This window comes from Mustela nivalis (genome assembly GCF_964662115.1).
Source record: "Mustela nivalis genome assembly, chromosome: 7".
In the NCBI taxonomy this organism is placed as follows: domain Eukaryota; kingdom Metazoa; phylum Chordata; class Mammalia; order Carnivora; family Mustelidae; genus Mustela; species Mustela nivalis.
Window position 1 is genome coordinate 124,933,811 of NC_139026.1, and position 23,034 is coordinate 124,956,844.

At 36.1% G+C, this 23,034-nt stretch overlaps 1 protein-coding gene across 4 annotated transcripts in view; it reads right to left on the reverse strand.

Annotated features, from left to right (window-relative positions):
* The window catches only part of MINDY3 (MINDY lysine 48 deubiquitinase 3), an 82,400-nt gene that overhangs the window by 15,788 nt on the left and 43,578 nt on the right, over nt 1–23,034 (reverse strand). For 3 of the 4 annotated variants that reach the window (XM_082739048.1, XM_082739051.1, XM_082739050.1), the window contains 2 exons: nt 21,546–21,626; nt 5,598–5,670 (listed from right to left, as the gene is read on the reverse strand). In XM_082739048.1, the coding sequence (XP_082595174.1) occupies nt 5,598–5,670; nt 21,546–21,626 (154 nt within the window). The remainder of the gene's footprint in view (nt 1–5,597; nt 5,671–21,545; nt 21,627–23,034) is intronic. The other variant, XM_082739049.1, reaches the window with a different exon arrangement.

Sequence of the window (23,034 nt, forward strand, 5' to 3'; positions counted from 1 at the left end):
GGTGAATATACAGTCAAATTCAAAATTCTCTACTGGAAGTGTAATAGAAGACTGTTTATGTCAAACACCTCAAGGAACTAGAAAGAAAATAATAAAGGAACAATAATCAGAGTGGAAATAAATGAAATAGAGGCTAAACAGAAAAATATCAATGAAATGAAGAGCTGTTCTTTTTTTTTTTTTTTAAAGAGAACTGAGAAACCTTTAATTAGATGTACCAAGAAAATAAAAGATGACTCACATAAAATCAGAATCAAAGACATGACACCTGATACCACATAATACAAATGATCAGAGGAGACTATTAACTAGACAGAAGAAATGGATAAATTCCTAGAAATCTACAACAGACCAATTGTGAATAAGGAAACTATCACTAATCAAAAAAGTCTGTCAACAAACAAAAGTCCAGGCCCTGCTGGCTTCACTGGTGAATTCTAAATATGTTAGAAGAATACATACCAATTCTTCTCAAACTCTTCCAAAAGTAGAAAAGACATGAATATTCCCAAATGTTTTCAGGAAGCCATGATTATCCTGATACCCAAACTAGACAAAAATGGCACAAGAAAGGAAAATTGTAGGCCAATATTCCTGATAAACACAGATGCAAAAATCGTCATCAAAGTATTAGCAAATAAAATTCAACAATACATTAAAGGTATCATATACCACAATCAAGTGGGATTTATTCCAGGGATGTGAGGAAGGTTTGACATCCACAACTCAGTATACCCCGTTAACAGCATGAAGGCTAAAATAAATCATATGATCATCTCAATAGACGCAGAAAAAGCCTTTAACAAATTGAACATCAATTCATGATTCAAACTCTCAACATAGCAGATATAAAGGGAACTACCTCGACATAATAAAGGCCATGTTTGACAAGCCTACAGCTACTGTAACACTCAATAGTGAACAGCTGAAATCCTTTTCTCTAAGGTAAGGAACAAAGATGTCCCCTCTCACCATTTTTATTCAACATAGTATTAGAAGTCCTAACCAAGCAGTTAGGCAAGAAAAAGAAAAGTCATCCAAACTGGGAAGGATGAAGTCAAACTGTCACTATGTGCAGAGAACATGACATTCTATATAGAAAACCCTAAACACTCTACTAAAAAATGGCTTAACAAATTCAGTGAGGTTGCAGAATATAAAAAAAAAAAAAAATCTGTTGCATTTCTATACACTAATAATTAACTAAGAACACAATTCCATTTACTACTATATCAAGAAGAATGTAATTTAATAAGGAAGCTGTAACACTTTAATGAAAAGAAAGTGAAGATACAAGTAAAAAGCTACTCTGTGTTTATGGTCTGGAAGGATTAATACTGTTATAATGTCTGTACTACCCAAAGCACTCTACACATTTGATGCAATCCCTATCAAAATACCAATGGCATATTTCACAGAACTAGAATGAACATTTCTAAAATTTATATGGAACCACAAAGACCCCAAATACCCAAAGCAATTCTGAGCAAGAAGAACAAAGCTGGAGACATCACGCTTCCTGATAGGAAAGTACATTACAAAGTTACAGTAATCAAAACAGTATGGTATTAGCATAAAAACAGACAAATAATGGCACAGAACAGAGATGTAAACCCACAAGTGGCCAATTAATTTACAACAAAGTAATCTACAACAAGGAAAGGACAGTATGTCTCTTCTGTAAATGGCATTGGGAAATCTGGAGAGCTATATGCAAAAGAATGAAACTGGACCACTGTCTTACACCATACATAAAAACTTAATCCATTTAATAACTGAGTATCAGAAAACATGAAAGTCCTATTATGAAACATAGGTGGTAAGCTCTAGGACATGTCTTGGCTATGACTTCTGGACTTTAACACCAAAAGCAAAAATACATAAAACTAAAAAGCTACAGGGGCGCCTGGGTGGCTCAGTGGGTTAATCCTCTGCCTTCGGCTCAGGTCATGATCTCGGGGTCCTGGGATCGAGCCCCACGTTGGGCTCTCTGCTTGGCAGGGGGCCTGCTTCCTCCTCTCTGCCTGTGTCTCTGCCTACTTGTGATCCCTGTCTGTCAAATAAATAAATAAAATCTTAAAAAAAAAACAAAACTAAAAAACTACACAATAAAGGAAACAATCAATGAAATGAAAAGGTAACCTACCAAATGGGAGAAAATATTCGCAAATAATACATCTGATACGGGGTCAATATCCAAAATACATGAACAACCCCTACAACTCAAGAGCAAAATCCCCTAACATTAATTTGATTAAAATATGGGTAGAGGATCTGGATAGACATTGATCTGAAGTAGATACACAGATGGCCAACAGGTATATGAACAGGTACTCAATATCACTAGCCATCAGGTAAATGCAAATTGAAGCCATAATGCAATATTACCTTATACGTGTTGAATAGCTATTATCAAAAAACAAATAACCAGTGTTGGCAAGGATACAGAGAAAAAGGAACATTTATGCACTGTTGATGGGAATAAAAAATGGTGCAGCTGCTCTGGAAAATAGTAGGGAAGTTCCTTAAAAAATTAAAAACCTAACTCGCATATATGCACCTCCATGTTCACCGCAGCATTACTTATAATACCTGAAATATGGAAGCCACCTAAGTGTCCATCAATGGGTGAATGGAAAAAAAAAATTACACAAAATAGAATATCACTCATCAATAAAAAAGGAAATCTTGCCATTTTCTACAACATGATGGAAGGTGAGGGTATTATGCAAAGTGAAATACATCAGACAAATGCCATGTGATTTCTGTTATGTGTGGAATCTAAAAACAAAACTTGACTCACGGATAAAGAGACTAATTGCTTCGGGGGGGAGGCCTTGGTGGTAGGGGACAGAGGAAGTACAGGTTGAAGGGCATCAAATGTGTAGACTTCCAAGCTGTAACTTCTAGGAATGTAATGTGTTGCAGGGTGATTGCAGGTAATACTGTATTGTATATTTGAAAGATGCTCAAGGAATAGACCTTAAAACTTCTCACCACAAGAAAAAAACCTAAGTATGGTGATGGATGTTAACCTGACTTACTGTGATCATTTCACAATATACATACTCATTATGTTGTACAGCTGAAACTGTTTCACGTCAATTATACCTCAATGAACAAACAGAACATTCTCATTCTGTAATGGTGTGTAAATCACTGAACTCTAGCATATAAGAGGCAAAAGTGTTAAAAATAATTATGGCTACAATATTATGTTAATGAATACACAGTATAAAGAGATGTATACTGGGACATCAAAATAAATTATGAGCAGGGCACATAATTGAATTATGTAATTGAAGTTAAACTGTTATCAGCTTAAAATGGATGGCTATAAGACATAGGACGAAGGCCTCATAGTAATCACAGAGCAAAGACCTGTAATAAACAATGAAGAATCAAAGCATACTGCTATAAAGTCAAGTCACAAAGACAGCAAGAGAAAAAAGGAACTATATAACTGTAGTTAGAAAGCAACTAAGAAAATAGCAATAATAAGTCTTTACCTATCAAAATACTACTCTAAATGGTTTAAATTCTCCAATTAAAAGAGTGGCTACATGGGTAAAAAAAACAAACCCAATCAAATGCTGCCTACAAAAGACTCACTTAATCTTGAAGGACTCTCAGAAGAATCAAAAAAAGATTTTCCAAGTAAATGGAAGCCAAAGAGAATAGGGGTAACTATACTTATATCAGATGAAATAGACTTCAAGTAAAAAGCTAACAGGAGAAAAGGTGGTCACAATATAATGATAAAGGGATCAATTTCTCAGAAGATAGAACAATTATAAACCTTTATGTACCATATATTGGAGCACCTCAATATATTAAACACTTATTAACAGATGGGGGAGAATTTTAGACAGCAATGAAATAAGAGTAGAGGAGTTCAATACCCCACTTTTAACAACAAACACATGATCAATGTAGAAAATCAGTACGCAAACAATGGACTTAAATGACACTTTAGACATATACACAACATTCTATTCAACAGCAGCAGAAGGCATATTCTTCTTAAGTGCGCATGAACATCCACGATAGATCACATGATAGATCAAATAAATGTCTTAGCAAATTTAGGAAGGCTGAGATCATACCAGGGGTCTTTTCTGACCACCAGGGAATGAAACTAGAAATCAGTAACAAGGAAAATCTGGAATACATGGCTATTCAACAACATGCTCCGGAACAACCCATGGGTTAAAGAACTCAAAAGGAAAATCAAGAAATACAGTCAAATGAAATTGCAAGCACAATATATTAAGACCTATGAGATGCTGCAAAAGCAGGCCCCCCCACCCTCAAGAGTTTATTTATTTATTTGACAGAGATCACAAGTAGGCAGAGAGGCAGGCGGGGGACGGGGTAGGGGGTAAGCAGGCTCCCCGCCGAGCACAGAGCCTGAATAAGGGGCTCCATCCTAGGACCCTGAGACCATGACCTGAGCTGAAGGCAGAGGCTTTAACCCACTGAGCCACCCAGGTGCCCTCAAAAGCAGTTTTAAAAGAAGTGTAAGAAAGATCTCAAATAACTTCATGCTATACCTCAAGAAGTTAGAAAACAAACTAAGGCCACAGTTAGCAGAATATAAGGAAATAACAAAGATCAAAATGGAAATAAATGAAATAGAGACCAGAAAACCAATAGGAAAGATCAAGGAAACTAACAACTTGTTTTTGAAAAACTAGACAAGCTTCTAGCTATATACACCAAGAAAAGAGAGGGCTCAAAATCAGAAATGAAAGAGGAAACATTACAACTGATGCCACAGAAACACTAAGTATCAGAATACTATGAACAATCATACACCAACAAATTAGACCACCTAGAAGAAATAAATTAATTTCTAGAACTATATAAACTACCAAGACAGAATCATGAAAACACAGATAATCCGAACAGATTGGTAACAAAGAGGAGATTGACAAAGTAACCCAAAACCTCTTAACAAACTGCAGAAACAGGTATTTTCACTGGTGAATCTACCAAATGCTTAAAGAATTAAAGCCAGTTCCTCTCAAACTGTACCAAAAAAACTCAAGGTAAGGGTACACTCCTCAACCATATTATGAGACCAGTATTATTCTGATACCAAGGCCAGATTAGGAACGATGGTTACCAGGAGCTGGGGAGGTAGGTGAGCAGGGGAGGTGTTTAAGACATTACTCAGAACTAGTAGATAAGTAAGTCCTGGAGAGCTAATGCACAGCATAGCGATTATATTTTGTATTGTGTATATTGTATACAGTACATTATTTTGTACTATAAACTTCAAAGTTGCTCAGAGACTAAATCTTAACTGTTGTCACCACAAAAAAATGATAATTATGTGACATGACAGAGGTGTTAGCTAATGCTACTATACTTACCATTCTGCAATGTATAAATTATCAAATTTGTATACCTAAAATTCATTAAGCATCCTTATTTGTTCCCATTTTCACATTTCCAATTTAAAAATTTGAAGAAATGCCACCCATTCAATAATCCAAAAATGCTTTTGAGTAACACTCAGGTATCAATCCACTTCAAATATATAAAGATATAAAACACTCAGCCATTGATAATAAAATAATAAAATCTTTTACCTTCTGGATCATAGGTTTGAAAAACTCTCCGCGCTTGTTCTGAAGGAGCCTCAGGAGCAACTAAAGCCATATCCTGAAAAGACAAAAAGCATGCTATCAACCAGACACAGTAATACCATGGCCTCACAAATAAACAGAACAAGTATGAGGCTAGGGTGAGGAAATCTGGAGTCAGAAGATTTTGAGTGATATTTCTATCATGTGTGTGACTAGCTAAGCCACAAACTCTCTCTGGGCCTTCACCACACATTGGGAAAATGGGAATAATACGGCAACCATAGGCAATTGTCGTGAGCATGATACTGAAGCTTCATATAAAAACACTTGAGAAGTCTAATATTAAATAATTACTATAAAATGCAACCTGCAAAAAGTAATGACATACTTTTGCTTTAATTATTGTTCAAATAAAAATATAACTTATAAGATACCTAGTTTTCAAATATTTAAAAATGAAATCCAGAGATATAGGATAGTAAATAATTACATAGAAATGCATTTAGTATTTATTACTTTAGTAAGTATATTATAGCAATACCTAGCCACGAAATGTCTAGAAAGTAGATTTAAAATTCTCTATAGGAAGAGATAATTACATTATAGTAAGCAATTTTATGTAGGAAGCAATATTATAGTTTATCAAAAATGATCACAAAACTCAACATTAATTTAGACTCTTCACAAACCTTTGCTCCACATATTTAAACTGTTATGAAATTCTACTTTACTGGCAGAAATCTAGGTTCTGGGCTGTAGTTGTTTTCCTCTATTCATAGCGTTGATCGGAGCCTTTGTCTAAAATTGTGGTCACTCACACAAACCTCATCAGAGAACAAGTTTCTAACTATCCCCTTTTACCTTCTTGAATCCTTTTTAACAAGTTATAGGATAAAAGTGTTAAATACCATTTGAAATGCTGTTCTTCTGTGGAAATAAATTTTTATAGTTCACTTTTGTCCTAATCACCACATCACCCCCTCTTTACCTTGGAGATGAAAGAACAAAGCTTAAGAATCAATTAGTGTAGGTCTTTTCATGAGATAAGATACTTGAGTTTGAACGGGAATAGAAGTCAGATGGGAGAACAACAGATGCAAGCCCTTACACGTATTTCACATATTAAAATAAAGTAAAAAAGTGCTATTTTATAACACAGTAAGATTTGGGAATGTACAATTCTTTCGCATTTACTATCCCTTGATAGCAACTTTTTCTGCATTTTCAATATTACTTCGGAGATATATGTCATGTGACATATTTTCATCTGGCCTTTCAATCACTTTCTGATCTTATGATTCAGTCCTTCATTGATGGATAATTGGATAATGTCTAATCTTTTGCTGTGAAAAACACTGCTGCACCAAAGAAACCTGAACATGTAATTTCATACATGCAGTTTTATCTGTAGGACAGAGCACCAGAGCAGGATTGTTGGGTCAAAGGAAGAATGCATTCGTAATTTGGGATGATAATGCGAGATTCTTGGGTAGTGTTTATTTAGCCTAATTTCTTAAAAACACTTTCCTTTTTAGAATACATCACCAGTACAGCCTTAGCCCTATCATTAACTTCGTACTGACGCTAGGACTGCATGTCAGCTCTCTGATTCAGGGCGCAATTACTAACACTGGGACTATTACCATGATCCCCCTACTTGCTTTTATCACTTTCAACCGTAATTCCAGAAGTTTCTCCATGTAGTCCACCACAGGTTTTAGTTTCCTTGACTACTTCCAACCTCACTTCTTTCCAATTCTTCCCTTTAGAATGGCTGTTGGAATTTGGGGATTTATCACTGAAATTCTGGATAAGAAGGTAGAGCTGCAGATGAGATTTTACCCAAGGGTAAACTTATACTGGCCCAAGAGGAGGATACATTTTTTCTATTAACCAGGTGTTGCATTTTAACCTTTGTTATTAGTTAAGTGATGAGGAAAAGCTTAAAACACCTGTTAGAACAGGACTTTGGATTTTCTAAATATAAATACGATTTAATAGCGGGAAAGGAAGTACTGTTTTTCTCAGTCACAAAAGAAAATCTTTACTGGAAGAGGTGGCAGAGAATATGGTTGAAGCACTCCTTTAATATTCTTACAAAGTTAAATTTTGGGAAATTACTACAAAGCTAACAAAGAAGATTCCAGTTTTAACCACAGAAAAAGTTTTTATCAAATTCTCTGGCATTAAAGAGGTCAGAAAATGCAGGTGTGTGAAAGAACTGAAAGTGAACTACCTGATGCCTTATTTACGAGTGCTATAAACAAAATGTACTATGCTAACACAGAGAAGACAAATTTAAGACTTACTGAAAAATGTTCACTGTGTATCTCTTGCCTCTGGTTATGAACACACAAAATACTTAGGCTTTAGAAAATGTATTCTTCTTGTTTGAAGAGGCTATATATGCTGGTCTGATCTAGAAGATCGTTTGACACGTGGGCACAACTCCCAGTGTAATCTGGTTTTAACAAATCTTCATTTGGAATGGGGGCTGGCACACTTTTTCTGTAATGGGCCAAAGAGTAAATAGGGCCACATGATCGCAGCAGCAAGACAATACAGTAATACATAAACAAATGAGCATGGATGTGTTCCAATAAATATTGTATGTTATTTAAAACTGTAAAATTTACATATGGCTGACCCACTGAGAATATATTATTTCTCCAAGTGCACTGGCACTTATTCAACAACTTTCTGACACATCTGGGTATACCTTAATAGATTTTACAAAAAAGATTCTCTGGCTCTCTGTTCAAAGACAAAGAGCGTAGGGAATCCTAGAAGGAATTAGTAGAGCCATAGGTGGGGGACTAGAACTATGAGAAAAGCTGTGAGGAAGGGAAATCAGCCTTGATGGCAGAATGCATCTGATTGTGAACACGAGGGGTTAGGAGGTGACGGTTATATATCCCAGTAGAGCACATGGCGTTCTCCCAATGCTGAGCACACCACCAGCACTCCATGCCTGCCAACTGCAAGCTGCTCACAGGCCAGTGGGAGCAGGACCTGAGCACTGGAGGAAGCCAGCGCTAGAAAACCTACAAAGCAAGACATGGAAATGGAGGACAGCAGATCACTTCAAAGATGTCAGAATGGAGGATGGTAGAAAAGGAATTTAGACAGTTTCTTGGTTGAAGTTCAGAAGTATGAAAGAAGTAGCTCAAAACACTGGATATGAGCAAACCACCCAGATGCAGACCACCTAAACAGAAATCCCTTTTCTCCTCCCAAAATACAACCAGTGGCACTGGTCAGGTTCCACATAATGAGCCCAGCAACTCTAACAGTCATTACTAATAATAAATTTTGTCATCAATGGTTTTTTTAATATCTTGTTTTGCTCCTTTTGTCTCAATGATACACTAATAGCTAATCTGCTAAACCCACTAGAAATTGTTTTTAATCATACCACTCATTTTAAGATGTGTTTTTGCTAGAGGGAGGAAAAAGGAAAAGCCCCGCCCCCCACAAGAAATTCCAATGAAAACATTCCAATAGTCTATATCCAAAAATCAAAGCCAGTACAGTCTTCCAATCTGATTTTTTGAAGTTTTTGATTGTTTACATGCTTTTTAGATTATTAGAGAAAATGATCTTTTGTTAAAGCTTGTTTAAATTTATATACTGTTTAAAGGTTTATGGATGAAATCTGGAAAAGTTATAAATCCACCTATTCCCATTAAAGTGTTCCATGCTGAACTCTTTTTAACTTCTAATTTGATTTAAAATGACAAATGCCAATACTAATTTTGGCCAATTTATTTAACTTAAACACTTCTGAACAAGATTCCTATTTTAAAGATCTTTAACAGTGGTGAATCTGGTAATATATTAAATGTCAAATATATTTCATACTTGCATAGCAAGTTTGAATGGGAAGAATTAATTCAACTGATAAAGTGTCCTTTATAATCTAAAGACAAAATATTTTAGAGAGTGATACAATTGCTGTATTTTTCTTGCTAAACATAAAAGATGAAGACAGAGAACTCTCATGTAACAGCTGTAGAACTGCAAGGAAGAATGTGAGAACTTGACCCTTCGGATTTCCATTTCAAGGACTCCATATAGCAATAGTTTTTAGATTCTATATTTAATACATATTTTGCATACAACTACCCACACACCCACAATGTTCTGAATACTGGCTGGCAAGCCTGTTAAATGGTAAAGAAAGACCTAGGCTCTGTGTGTGTGTGTGTGTGTGTGTATGGTCACAATCAAACGGAAGAGAGAAAAATATGCTACTGTATGTTTATGTTGATGAACAATATTAAAATTAAGGAATTACCTCCTAAAATAAAATCCAAACCATACATCAACCCCTGCCCCCATCCTCAGGAAACCATTCAGTTATAGTTTCCAAAGATGTAATTCCAAGTTATCCAAGTCAACAAGGCTAGCAGTAAGCATTTTCTTTTCTTCATCACTAGCTTTATTAAGTAGAACAAAATTTCCACATATATTGCATCAAAAACTCTTTTAGGTACCCCCTCTGGGAAAAGATACTAAACCCAATAGTTAAATATTTAAATATTGTTTTCATTATTTAAACTCTGATTTACCATCAAAATTATTTTTACTCTAAAAGTAGTTCTCTATTTGGTTAAATATAATAATCTGATGCTTCTATCAGAGGAATATTAGAACAAACAATTTCTATTTAGCCAATTTATTGGCCAACAGGGATTGCTAAACAATATAGCTTTTAAAATTATCTAGCCTCAACTAACTTTCCTTAACTGGCAAACTGCTATAGAAGAGAAGGGGGGAAAGAAAGCCACATTGTCATGGGACTATCTAATATCCTATAGTCATGAAACAAGTATCTCTTTTTCATGCAGTTCTGCCTGCCCTATTACTATAATTATTCGCTGTTCACCATAAACCTTTTAAAATCCTGTAACACGAGCTATCCTTCTAAACACCTACTGAAATAAAAGGCCTGTGTTCAGTTTGTTGGCTAGGTATAAGTAGCTCATTACTGAAAAAAGGTCTTTACAGTTTATTCGTTATACCTTTCATCATTATCAAGATAAATCTCCTAAGTAATCAAAGAACCTCAGAGTTTTACCTAACTTCAGGAATGACCACACATATATGTTACATTTTAGCTCATAGGCAACATTACCTAGTGCCATGAAGAGGCCCTCAAAAGAAAAAAGTTAGCTGGTACATAATTTCCCTTTAAACTTTAAAGTAACGTTTCATTTTAAAATCACTTGATGTTTCATACTGATTTTAAAACTCACTATACTTCTGGAAATATTTTGGGAATCACTAAGAGACAGATTTCAAATCAATTACCAAGTACATAATATTCTTCAGTGCCACTGTTAGAAACAATTCGGGTGATGCCACGTCATCTGACAGTAGCTAGGGCAGTGGACTTTTTCCTTGCTCTTCCATTACTTCTCCCCAAATGTGCAAAAGCCCCCAGCTCTCTCCACAACAGCCCACTGCTATGTAGTGCTCATTTGTGTTGCATTAGCAGAAAAGTCAGAGGAGAAACAGAAAGAAAAGCCCTTCAAGGCTCTTTCTCCAAAAAACCAAACTCTAAATGTACAAGTAGAAATAAGGCAGGAGGAGGAATTCATACAGGCATAAGTAGAATCACTACTATTATTAATACTAAAGAATGGCTTCTTTTTCTCCCTATTATCATAATTACACAACTCACCTTAATAATCCTATCAGTCTTTCTCAACTGGTTTCTGCCAGAGAATTCATCCCTAAGGCCTAAGGCATCCACTCTGAATAAAGACTCTGCTGGATATCTATAAGCATTTTCATGTTCTCTTGCTTATGTGAAGAACCAGGTGGAGAAAAACTGTTAGCCTTTTAACTACTGAATTTCATTAAGAGAACAGCTCACCCAAGCCATTCCTCTCTCAGCACATCAATACCTACATAATTCAAGAAAACTGATTTTCTGACTTCTTTAAATGGTTAGTTAATATTCAATGATCACCTGGATAAAAAATCAGTCAGAAAATTCCTCCTCATTTCTAAGTAAAGACTTTGTATCATTTGAAGCATTTTAAACTCTATTACATCACGTGGACACAATGTAACTTATGGAGCTAGATGGCATTATTGTTCTCAATTTCTTATGCTCCCTGCCTTGTAAGAGCATTATTTATAATAATATAAATATTATTATATTTATATATAATATAAACTGCATGTGAACTGCATAGCCTGTGGCTATGGGCTTGTGAAGTACCTCTGTGGGACGGGTCTACTTCCTACCCTCACTGATGTCAGGTTTGGCCAGGTGACTTCTTTTGGTCAGAGCAGGATAAGCAAAAGTGACATTCTGCTAGCTCCTAAAAGCTTCAAGGGCCACCTGTGGCTTTGCCAGTGTCTCTCTTTTCCCTTTACCAGGAGAATCGCACCTTCTGACAGGATGCTCCTTCACTCCAGATCTTAGAAGAAGGTACATGGAACACACCTGCAACCACCATGTAAATTAAGAGAGAAATAAGCTCTGGTGTGTGTTTGAGGAGAAAGGGTATGGTGGGAGTGGTGTACTCAGTATAGGCAAATACAGGGTACACTGTCTACAGACAATTTAAATATAACAAAACTCACCTTGTTGAAATGCTTCTATGATCACCAACGCATGCATGCAAATCTAGACAATTCTAGTGGTCAAATATGCCTCCTGCCTGGGGTGGACTGCTCTCACTGCCTCCTTGAATATGGAATAAATCACTGAGATCTCAGGGTCACTACTTCAGGAAGCTGGCAAATGGAATTAAAACCTCATATTCTGGCTGGGGCTTTATTTTGTTTGTGCTATGTATATTTGCTCTTCCTGTTCATAGTTGGCCTACCTTTTCCTCTTGTCTTTCCCTTCATGTTTACCCTCCAACATCGATTATAATATAAGCCACATAAAGGGGAATCTCCACATATACAGACCTTCTATGGTTCATATGAAAATGAAGGTCTACAAGAATTACACTGCAGGCCACACACCACTATGTAATTTAAGCTTGACAGGCTTGCCTTAGTGTCAATGCAAAGTGAGGGACAGCCCAGACTGTACCACCCCCAACCCCGCCACCCACAAATCCTTTCTTTTATATTAAACAGGGTTTGACTATGAAAAATAGTCACAATATTCAAATTTCTAATACTCTAAGTATTAGCAGAGCTTTATGGAAAAGTTCTTGTTCATTATGAAGGTTATTCAGCTTCCTTGTACATGCTTTACACTCATGCCTTGGAAATGCATGTTAAGCCTTCCATATCAAGCTAAGCATGCAGACATTATAGAACGAAGATAGTTTGGGAATAAAGGATTATTCCAGCTAGTCCTAGATCTGATCCCAACCTTCGCTTCCTTCTTAATCTTTTGGCACAACCAGGATGGTGTAGCCATACAGAATGAACTACTAGTCCCCAAATATAGCGTGGACCATCACATCCCACCATCTCATCCCTTTTTGCTTATTCTTTTCTCCAAGTCTCGAATACAGCCCTCATTTCATATTAAGTCAAAAACTTAGCATGTCCTTTACATTCAAGTATCATATCCTGTGCACCCACCTCTCCCCTCTTCCAGTCTCTACTCTGTCCTGGTGTAATTATTTGTTTTTTGTTATCCTAAGGAATAGAAATAGTGAAAAGCTACGGAGTCAGAAGATTAGAGTTTGAATCCTGGCTTTGGCGCTAATATGTAACTTTGGAGAGGTTATTTGTCACTGGCCCCAGACTATTAGCTGTAGATGAGAAATGGTACTTACCTCACAGGGTTACCTGTGGATTAAATCAGGACTGCATGCAAGATGGTTAGCATAATGCCTGACACAGGCACCACTCAGTAAATGCAAACAGAAAACGACTACACTGCATCATTCATCTATGCATTTCAATAGGACTTAGGACAATGTCTAATGTTAGCTATACTGGGTCCTGTGGGAAAAACAGGTAAAGCGCAGTTAACATCAGTGATCACAAGAAGGTAGACAGCTGGAAGAAATTTTAGGAGCAGCAAGGGAGTAAGAGAAGCAAGAGTCAAAACAAGAAAGATGTGGGTGCCTGGGTGGCTCAGTGGGTTAAGCCGCTGCCTTCAGCTCAAGTCATGATCTCAGGGTCCTGGGATCGAGTCCTGTATCCGGCTCTCTGCTCTGCAGGGAGCCTGCTTCCTCCTCTCCCTCTCTCTGCCTGCCTCTCTGCCTACTTGTGATCTCTGTCTGTCAAATAAATAAAATCTTTAAAAAAAAAACAAAACAAGAAAAATGTCAAGGCTAGAACATGAACAATGAGCAGGATTTTGATCACATTCTGGGCCGAGGGTAACACAGATAAAAGTACAGAAAAAGAAAACCACAAACTTCTTAACACTATCATACATTAAATACATGATATAAGACCTTTTGCTCCATTCTGCTATCCAATGTACTGACTGCAATTATTTCCATTAATGACACACAGACACCTAGAGACGTCGACCTATCAACGCTGACTCTAATTAACACTCATAGGCTTTACTCATGACAGAACACCTGTAGGTCTTATCAACAACATATTACCTTTGGAAGATTGTCTAACTCTACTGTAACAAAAAACTCTTACACACGAATTGCAAGGGAAAGAGGGATGGCCTCTAGCCAGCAGGCTGACATGACTGACATGATGAACAAAGAGAAAAAGCAAAATCCTAAAAATTATAAAAGCCAGATACAGAAACAGCTGCCTAAAGGTGTTCAGAGTAGTATGAAAGAGAACGTAAGAGCAATTTCATTGTCACTTTGTTGAATGAGGCAAGAATATTTATAATACATTTTGAAAGATCTCTGATAAAAACAGCCAAAAAGAAATGCTTTATTAAGACTGTACAAATCCTTGGCATAACCCTACAGAGAGATGGGGGGTAGCTCCAAAGTGTGCTAAGCAGTTAGCAAACAGCTTATGGTTAAAAAATTCACAGTTTTTCAATAATTTAAAAACTGAAAATAGTTCATTTATATAGACTTCTACCCAAACATTCCATGTCATTCAAATACCAGATGCTATTCTTACATTAGAGAAAAGGTGTTAAAAGCATACATGACAAGTTATGACTTTAACTATAAAAATAAATAATTCAGTTCTCAAATCCATTTCCTCTCTGTAGTAGAGAAGGCATGGCACTGAAACATAAACACAAACTCACAAATTTACTTAAGATAAATGGATGGGGTGACTAACTGCATTAATACAGCAAAATCCAAACTGCAACATTTTACGTGTTACAGATCTGACTGTGAATTTACCCGCCTTCCAAGTTCCAAGACTTTGACCCAACAGGAATGATACACAGAGGCTGAATTTTCTTTATAACAAAGTCTCTAAAGTATTGTTTCACTTTTTCTTAAACTGCGTTTATAACATGTAGAGAAATGTATGTTAATGGTCAAGTAGGGCTGTCCAGTTTTTAAACTCTTAAAAAAAGAAACCTAACACTTAATCGCAGTAGTCTTCTTAACGTTACACCCAAGGATGAACACACAAAAGGAGCTTACCCTGGAGAAAGAATTCTAAACTGACTCCCAGTAACAGACACCACAGAAAGAGCAGTCAGCTCATGAAGGAACAGATCCATGTTTTGTTCCTCCTTTGCATTCAATTCAGTTTCTTTCTATATTCTGAGTTTCAATGGTCATGTGTTTTCATGTGTTCTTACCTAAAAGGAAAACTGCTTTTGTCACACGAAAGGTCAAAGGTGATACTCTGCACATACACAGCGAGTCCTTTTTATAACCATAAAAGAGAACAAAAAGGGATGTAAAACTCATCTCTCCAACTTCAAAAGACAGCATGAAATGGATTACAAGGGAAATTAGTCACTGATCTTCCAAAGATGAAACTAGATGTTATATAGGTGGGTTCCAGCCATTTTTATATTAAACCACCAGCTGTCATTCCACACTGAGACTGAGATGCACAATAAAAACAAATAAGACATTTATTTTACCTACTTTATACACATAAAATTCTAACAAAATCAGAGAATCATATTTTCAAATACAGAGCCCTCATCTTGAATTTGCTCTAAAAATTAATTTCAAAATCAGTTCCAATTCAAGAGGAAATAATAAAAATGACCCAAATAATTTAATCTTAAAACTAAAATATAAAAAAAGGAAGGCAAGGAATCAGTGGGTAAAATGATGGTTAGAGAGAAGAGAAAGGTAAGTGGACAACTGCCCAAATAGTCTCTCAGGTGATACTTGGGTATTTAAAGTATATATGCTTCAGTATGAAAAGACCTGACTCCTAAAATTTGATTTAAACATGTTACTCAGCCTTATTTTAAGAATAAGAGCCATTTTTTTGAAATCAAGGGAAATAACTCAAGAAAGGTAAGTTCAAAAATAGAGGTTCTGTATCAAGCATCTACTACTCAAAATCATTTCTTTTACCTGCACAGTAAGTTCTTAAGTTTTCAATTTACCAAAAGTTCCATGGTACTTGAATTAAAAAAAAATACTATAGTATGATGACTTTTAACATACTACCCAAGCTCTCTCACAATGTACAGATCTGAAAATTTTATTCTGTCATGGCTCAGATGACTTGGAGAACTCTCCACCTTAATGAAAATTAAGCTTCCTTCTTTGAAGAAGTCCTTTTATGCATTGCATTTTACCTCACCCACATCCCCTTATTACAGAGTTCTGTGGGACCCCTGCTGCTTGATGACTCTCAGTTCCTACGCGCTCCCCACAGTTGATACCAAGGAGGACTAGCTTGTAACCTAAGCATAAAACTCCCACTCACACAGGATGGCTTCTATGTATGTTGTGCAACCACCATTCTCTAAGATGTATTAAATTCTTCACCTGAAGATGGTTATTTTTGTTATGTGAATTTCACCTCAATTAAAATATATCTATATTTGTGAGAATGTTAATGAAAAGGCAGGGGGATAAGGGGTTGACATTTTAGAAAAGGTAGCCAGGGAAAGTGAGGTGACTTTTGAATACCAACCTGAAGGAAGAAAAGAACCCTTTCTATAGACATCTGAGGCAGGATCATTTTAAGCAAAGGGAAGAGCACGTGCAAAGGGCTTGCCTCGTTCCTGAACTGGATGGAGGAAAGATCAGCATGGCTAAGCAAGACAGGAAGGGGGAGTAGTAGGAAATGTGATGAGAAAGGCAATGGGGAAATAATCAGATGAGGTGACGCAAAGCATACTAAGTTATTCTAAGGACTTTGGCTTTTATGTTTAATGAAGGCGAACCAATGTAGGGCTCAGAGATTAAGAGTAACAGGAAGTGACTTACATTTTAATAGATACCACAGCTCCTTGAAGGGCAACAGCATAGTTCTCCGTTAGGAAGCTACAGCCAATGATGTAGGGGAGAGCTTTCTCCAATTTGTCTTTCAGTTCTTTCAGTAAGATTTCAGTTTCTAGTTTGTCTGTCAAATGTCCTTTCCTCATAGCCTCCAAAGTTTCATGGATATAATAACTTCTCTTAAAGTGTTTGGTTTTTTGAAGCTTTCTTTTGATCCCTACACTGTCCTATACTATCTCCATTTTTTCTTTTTTTAAAATTTATTTTATTGAGTTCCTTTTCCCCTATTCCTTTGATTTGTTTCTCATGTGAGCATTCCAGGCATTGCCAGTGTGGGCGGGACTGTAAACCGCACTGTGGCATGTGGCTGGCCCATTAAGACCTGGAACTACAGTGTCTCAGTCTTTACTCTTGACTGGGCCAAGTGGCCAAATGAAGCATTAATTGCTGTAATCACGAGTGGGTGAATTCAACAAGAGCAAAGCTGCTGAGCTCTTTCTGAGACTCTAAGATTAATCATTAAAAACACTCATCTCATTAACTTTCTCTACCTCTATCTATCCCATTCAATCTGTCACCAAGTCCTGTCAGTCTACCTCAGGAATAAATCTCTCAAATTTATGAACTTCCATCAATGTCTACCATCATCACCCTGGCCAAATCATATCCCCTGCTTACCCAGAATACTACAAGTCTTCTTTACCCACTCCCTAGGTTATCCTCCAGTAGGTCTATTTTCCACAATTAGCCATAGTCCTCCAAAATGCAAATTTAATCCTGTTTCTTTCCTTCCTATCTCCCCAGAACAGTTTTTCTAGTCAAAGACCTGCTTCTGCTTCTGTACCCTCATCTTACATCTTGCCCTCTAAATCCTCTGTGCTCCTACTCTTCCCTTCCAGTTTGTTCCCACCATAGTGCTGAGCTCCTATTTCTGGTCTAGGGAAGGCTTTTTTCCCCTCTTCCCATTGTTTCACCTTACTAATGCCTCGATGCTCACTGTAGACATCAGTTCTCCTTAGGAAACATTCCTAGTCTTCCAAAACTAAGGTACATTCTTAGAGCTTTATAGACCTGTGCTTTGTCAGCCCTCATCAGTTATAATTTTATAGTTTTATAAATGATTCCTTAATGAATGCCTCCCCCTTTAGAATATATACCTCTATAAGAACAGGAGCCCATCTATTTTTACACCACAGTCTTCACAGCACCTGGCATAATGCCAGGTAAATATTTGACAAATGAATAGACATGTGAATGATAACAGGCGCAACTACCATCACCTCCGGTGTATCACATGAAGAATTACATTGCTTTTCAAAAGCATTTTATTTTATTTATTTTTATTTTTTTTAAAGATTTTATTTATTTATTTGTCAGAGAGAGAGCGAGCACAGGCAGAGTGGCAGGCAGAGTCAGAGGGAGAGGCAGGCTCCCTGCGGGGCAAGGAGCCCGATGTGGGACTCGATTCCAGGACGCCGGGATCATGACCTGAGCTGAAGGCAGCTGGCTCAACCAACTGAGCCATCCAGGTGTCCCTCAAAAGCATTTTAAAATGTTAAATTACAGTTTACTTTGAAAATTGTGACCTTTAAATATGCTTTATCCTTAATCATAATCAGTACAAATAGGTCAGCAAATGAAACACATATCCATACAAACTTATCAGTTTTACAGAAAAAGACCTCAGGATTTACATTATGCTGCTCTTTGTTTCAGGCCATGAAACATAAAGTCAGTGAACCTCCCCAAAATAAATAAACCAAAACCAAAAATGAATAAGAAAAACAAACCTCCACATTACTCTTTGAGTAACAAAAACAAAATCAAAATTACTTGCTCAAATATAGAAATATCAAAGAAAGATCAAATAATAGGTCTTATAATGTACAGAACAACAAATTTACAGTATTTTCTACATTATGAAGACTAGAGAAATGCTTTATTTAGAAAAAATTTTAAACTGGGGCGCCTAGGTAGCTTAGTGGGTTAAGCCTCTTCCTTTTGATCCCAGGGTCCTGGGATGGAGCCCCGAGCCCCCGCACTGGGCTCTCTGCTCAGCGGGGAGCCTGCTTCCTCCTCTTTCTCTGCCTGCCTCTCTGTCTACTTGTGATCTCTCTCTGTCAAATAAATAAAATCTTTAAAAAAATTTTTTTCAACTGGACCTAATAAATATTATGAAGCATCACCAATCTCATTTACTACTTAGGTAATCTTCAATCTTTTATCTCAAAGGGAAAATTTCTTTACTTCTAACTCTTTTGAAAGAGCCATGTTCAAACAATCTAAATTCAGTTGTTTTAAAATTCACTGAAGAGGAAGTATCCATGCTTCTAAGCAGCTTCAGGATGAGTCATGAAAAAATATTTTTAAGAAGATATAATTATCACTGGAACCTAAGTGTGGAAAATTTAGGCATAGACTTTATTCACTGAACTAATGAATCCCCTATATTATGTGCCAGACTATGTATCAGACCCACAGATACAAAGGTAAGTACCAAAACAATCATTTTAAAGTTCAGGACTTCTAAAAGAGAAATAAGGTACTTGATAATTGTGATTTTTAGGACTTATAACAGTTGAAGAACTAAAATCTTACCATAAAATTCTTTCTAATCACTTTCTGTGTTTGTGCATTTTCCTGTCTGGTTTATCAGTAGCTCCGGGGATGCAAATGAACAGAGATTTGAAAACCTCATTTGACTGAGAGGGCATACACGGAGCTTGCTCTTTCGGGTGTGGTGTGGTAGGGGTTTTTGTTTCTCTCTATGCACTTCATGTCTCTCATTCAACATTTTGTTGCACGTGGTTGAGATCTGTGATTAAGATGAATGATAGGGTCCCTGTCCTGAACACGGCTCACTGCTGGTCACAGGACACACACACAGAAGGTACGGGAAATAGGAACAATGCACTGTGTGATAAATTCAACTGCACAAGAGATCAAATGCTGTGGAAAATATAAAAAAAACCACGCAGGTGGGTAGGAAGAGTATGTTTCATAGAAAAGAAGGTATCTATCAACAGACCTGATATTTGGATGCTAAAATACAAAGTGTCTGTATTTACATAGCTAAGCCGACACCGTTCCTTCTATTAAGCTTCTGTAAAATCTCTTCTGCTACTTGATAACAAAATCATTTCTTAAATGTCAATCATAAAATTTAAGATTTAAAGTATTTTCATCTCATTATCTTTTGTATTTGAAACTTAAAGTGTTTCATAGAATTCATTAGTTTTCCTGTGCTAAAATATGGAGCTGGAGATAAAAATAATAATTGGCTTGAAACTACATTTTTGCATGCAAATTGGAACTGATTTTCTTTTCTGGAAATTTAGAACACTTGACACAAAAATTAGTCAAATGGTGAAATCCTCCCTCTGGAATTCAAAGTTGTCCAGTTTCTATAGTTTACATTATGTTTTTAACTTCTTTTCTACTTTAGGAGGGAAATAAAGAGCAAAAGCTTTCAGACTAAATGTAACTTATCAGTACTTTTTACTACTGTAGTTCTGTCAAAGTCTGTACTTTTTGAGTTATATTTTATAGCTTTTTCTGTTTAAGGTAAGTACTCACTCTAAATCCAATCACTAGATTTTGACAGCACATTAAAAGTAATCCAGTAATAAGTGAGGAAATAGACCCACACAACTTCGCACTATCAGTTCACTCCTTGGCACAATTTATACAAGTCATACTTTTTCAGACACAAGGAAAATTACACTAACAGGTACAATCTAAAAAAGTGTATGGGGTAATCAGGAAAGTCCTCTAGACAAAAAGAACATCAAAATAAACAATTCTAGATTTTCTCTTTACTCCAACATCAGCAACTCCATGTTTACTAAATGCAGAATAATGATGGCAGTGGGGAGGCGGATGGCAACAGCCAAGATTCCTTGGGCACTTAACTTGGACTAGGTACTGCTAAACACTATATATTTAAACCTGATAACAAATCTAAGAGCGAGGTATTACCAGAAACCCTTATTTTAAAGACCTGGGAAAAGAGGCTGAATGATGTTCGGAAGTGGTAAGGCTAGGATTCAAATGAAGTTTGTCTGACTCCAAAGCTCTAACCACTCTATGTGGAGAAAGAAGTACTATTGTTAAAGGAGGAAATTTAGAAACAGGTTTGTTTTAAGAATTTTAAAATAAACATATTCAAATGCATTTAATCTATGTCAATATTATAACCTTATATATCAAAATTGTAGGAAACATAACATCTTAAAAAGATCACTTCTATACCACTGAACTACTAATAGATTTAAAAATATTTTCCTAGATGTTTTAACTAAAATTTTATATTATATAAATGAGATTCTTATCTTTTCTACAAAAGAGCAATCCAAAACTTTTAAATTTAGTTATTTAACAGTGATTTCTGAAAAATATCAAAAGCCAAAGCTCTGAAGTTACAAAAGATAAAGAAATAACTAAATCATGACAGAGTTTACTAAAATAACTGTAAAACTAGAGCAGTGTAATAATATTTTCTTTACTATTAATTTTTTAGGTTTTGGAACAATCCACTTGTTAGTAGGAATACACTGAATTTTGCACGAAGATCCAAACTAAATATGGACTTAGATTACTTGTTGCCTGATGTCATACTTAAAAAAAAAAAAAAAAAATCCTGCTATAAGCATACCTTGGCAAAAAATACGGTGAGGTGAGTTTCACTGCCAACAATCCAAATAGGGAATTTTGGAGATTTCAAGTAAGAACCAACCTAGAACAAATGTAGCAAGATAAACAAACAAATGAAAATTTTATACTGCCTGCTGAGTATCTGCCCATGAGTATCAGAAGCGTAACTGAAGTGTCCAATTCATACTTAAATGGAATAATGTATTGTGCCAGAATGCCTTACCCATAAAGGTCAAATGCCAAATGTAAAAGTCAATGTTATAAAGACGGTCAGGGCTAAGCTTATATCGTACCTTTACATCAGAGTAACAATAATACAGATTTAACTCAGCTGGAAAAACTTAGTTTAGCCCTAAGAATCATTCTCAGGTTTGACTAAAATTGCTAGACAAAATGTTCTAGATTTTTAGCGTGGTGGTCAAATCCTGAAACTATAACCTTGATAATAATTACTTTATCAGAAGAACAATTATAAATTAACAAATGAATATATTTACTAATAAATAAGGAAAGAGAAAAATCCTTAAGCACATCATGTCTTCAAAGAACCTGGGACAATATAATAATCTCTCTAAAGCAAAATATATACTACAAAATATCTAAGAATATAAAAGAATCCTGTTACTTGACTCTTCATGATTGGAGGTAATTCAGAGTTCTACAATATGAAGTCTCCTTAAATTGTACAAAAAGTTATAGCCTGTCTCAAGTCTATATATTTAATCTATAAAAAACACAGTATCCAAAGTTTTTTTGTGTGTGTGTGACTGAGAAAGTTTAAAATCAACAACAACAAAACAAGAAGACTTGGGAAATCCCATTATGTTCATATCAATTAATTCTATACTCTTATGAGGACCGAGATTACAACTTAAAAACAACCATACCAATCCCACTTGCTCTATTTTCTTTTCTCATACAGACTCCCCTGAATGGGGAAATGCCAAGTGGCTACTTGAAGCAGTCAGGGCAATTCTTCCCTTATTCGTCATTAGCCCTGATAGGATTCCCTGCTTTCAAACACCACGATGGCCCTTTGGAATTTAAATTATCATTAGGAAGTGGGAAATAAGCACTCTCTTGTGAATACAAGAGAATACAAAACACCAGTATCTTTGTCCTCTGATGAGAAGGATGAACGGGATGTGCTAATGGCAATGGTGAACCAGAAGAGCAGGAAGGATGATGGTTTGGGGACAACAGAAAATAAGAGCAAAGGACAAAGACAAAGGAAAAGGTCTGATCACAGGTTCATAGTAGAAGGGATTTTAGAGGTGCTCAGCACAAGTCCTTCAATTTTACATCAGAAACAGAAATATAAAGGATCAGTGCCTTGTCTGATTTCAAACAGGTAACTAGTACAGAGCTGGGATTAAAACTCAGGCTTTCTGACTCATGTGGTAGCTGCCTCTTGGGTGAAAAATTTAATGATTATTTAATTTCCCTTTTAGAAAATGAGTGTGTATTTGTGTGTATTTAATTAAGGTAGA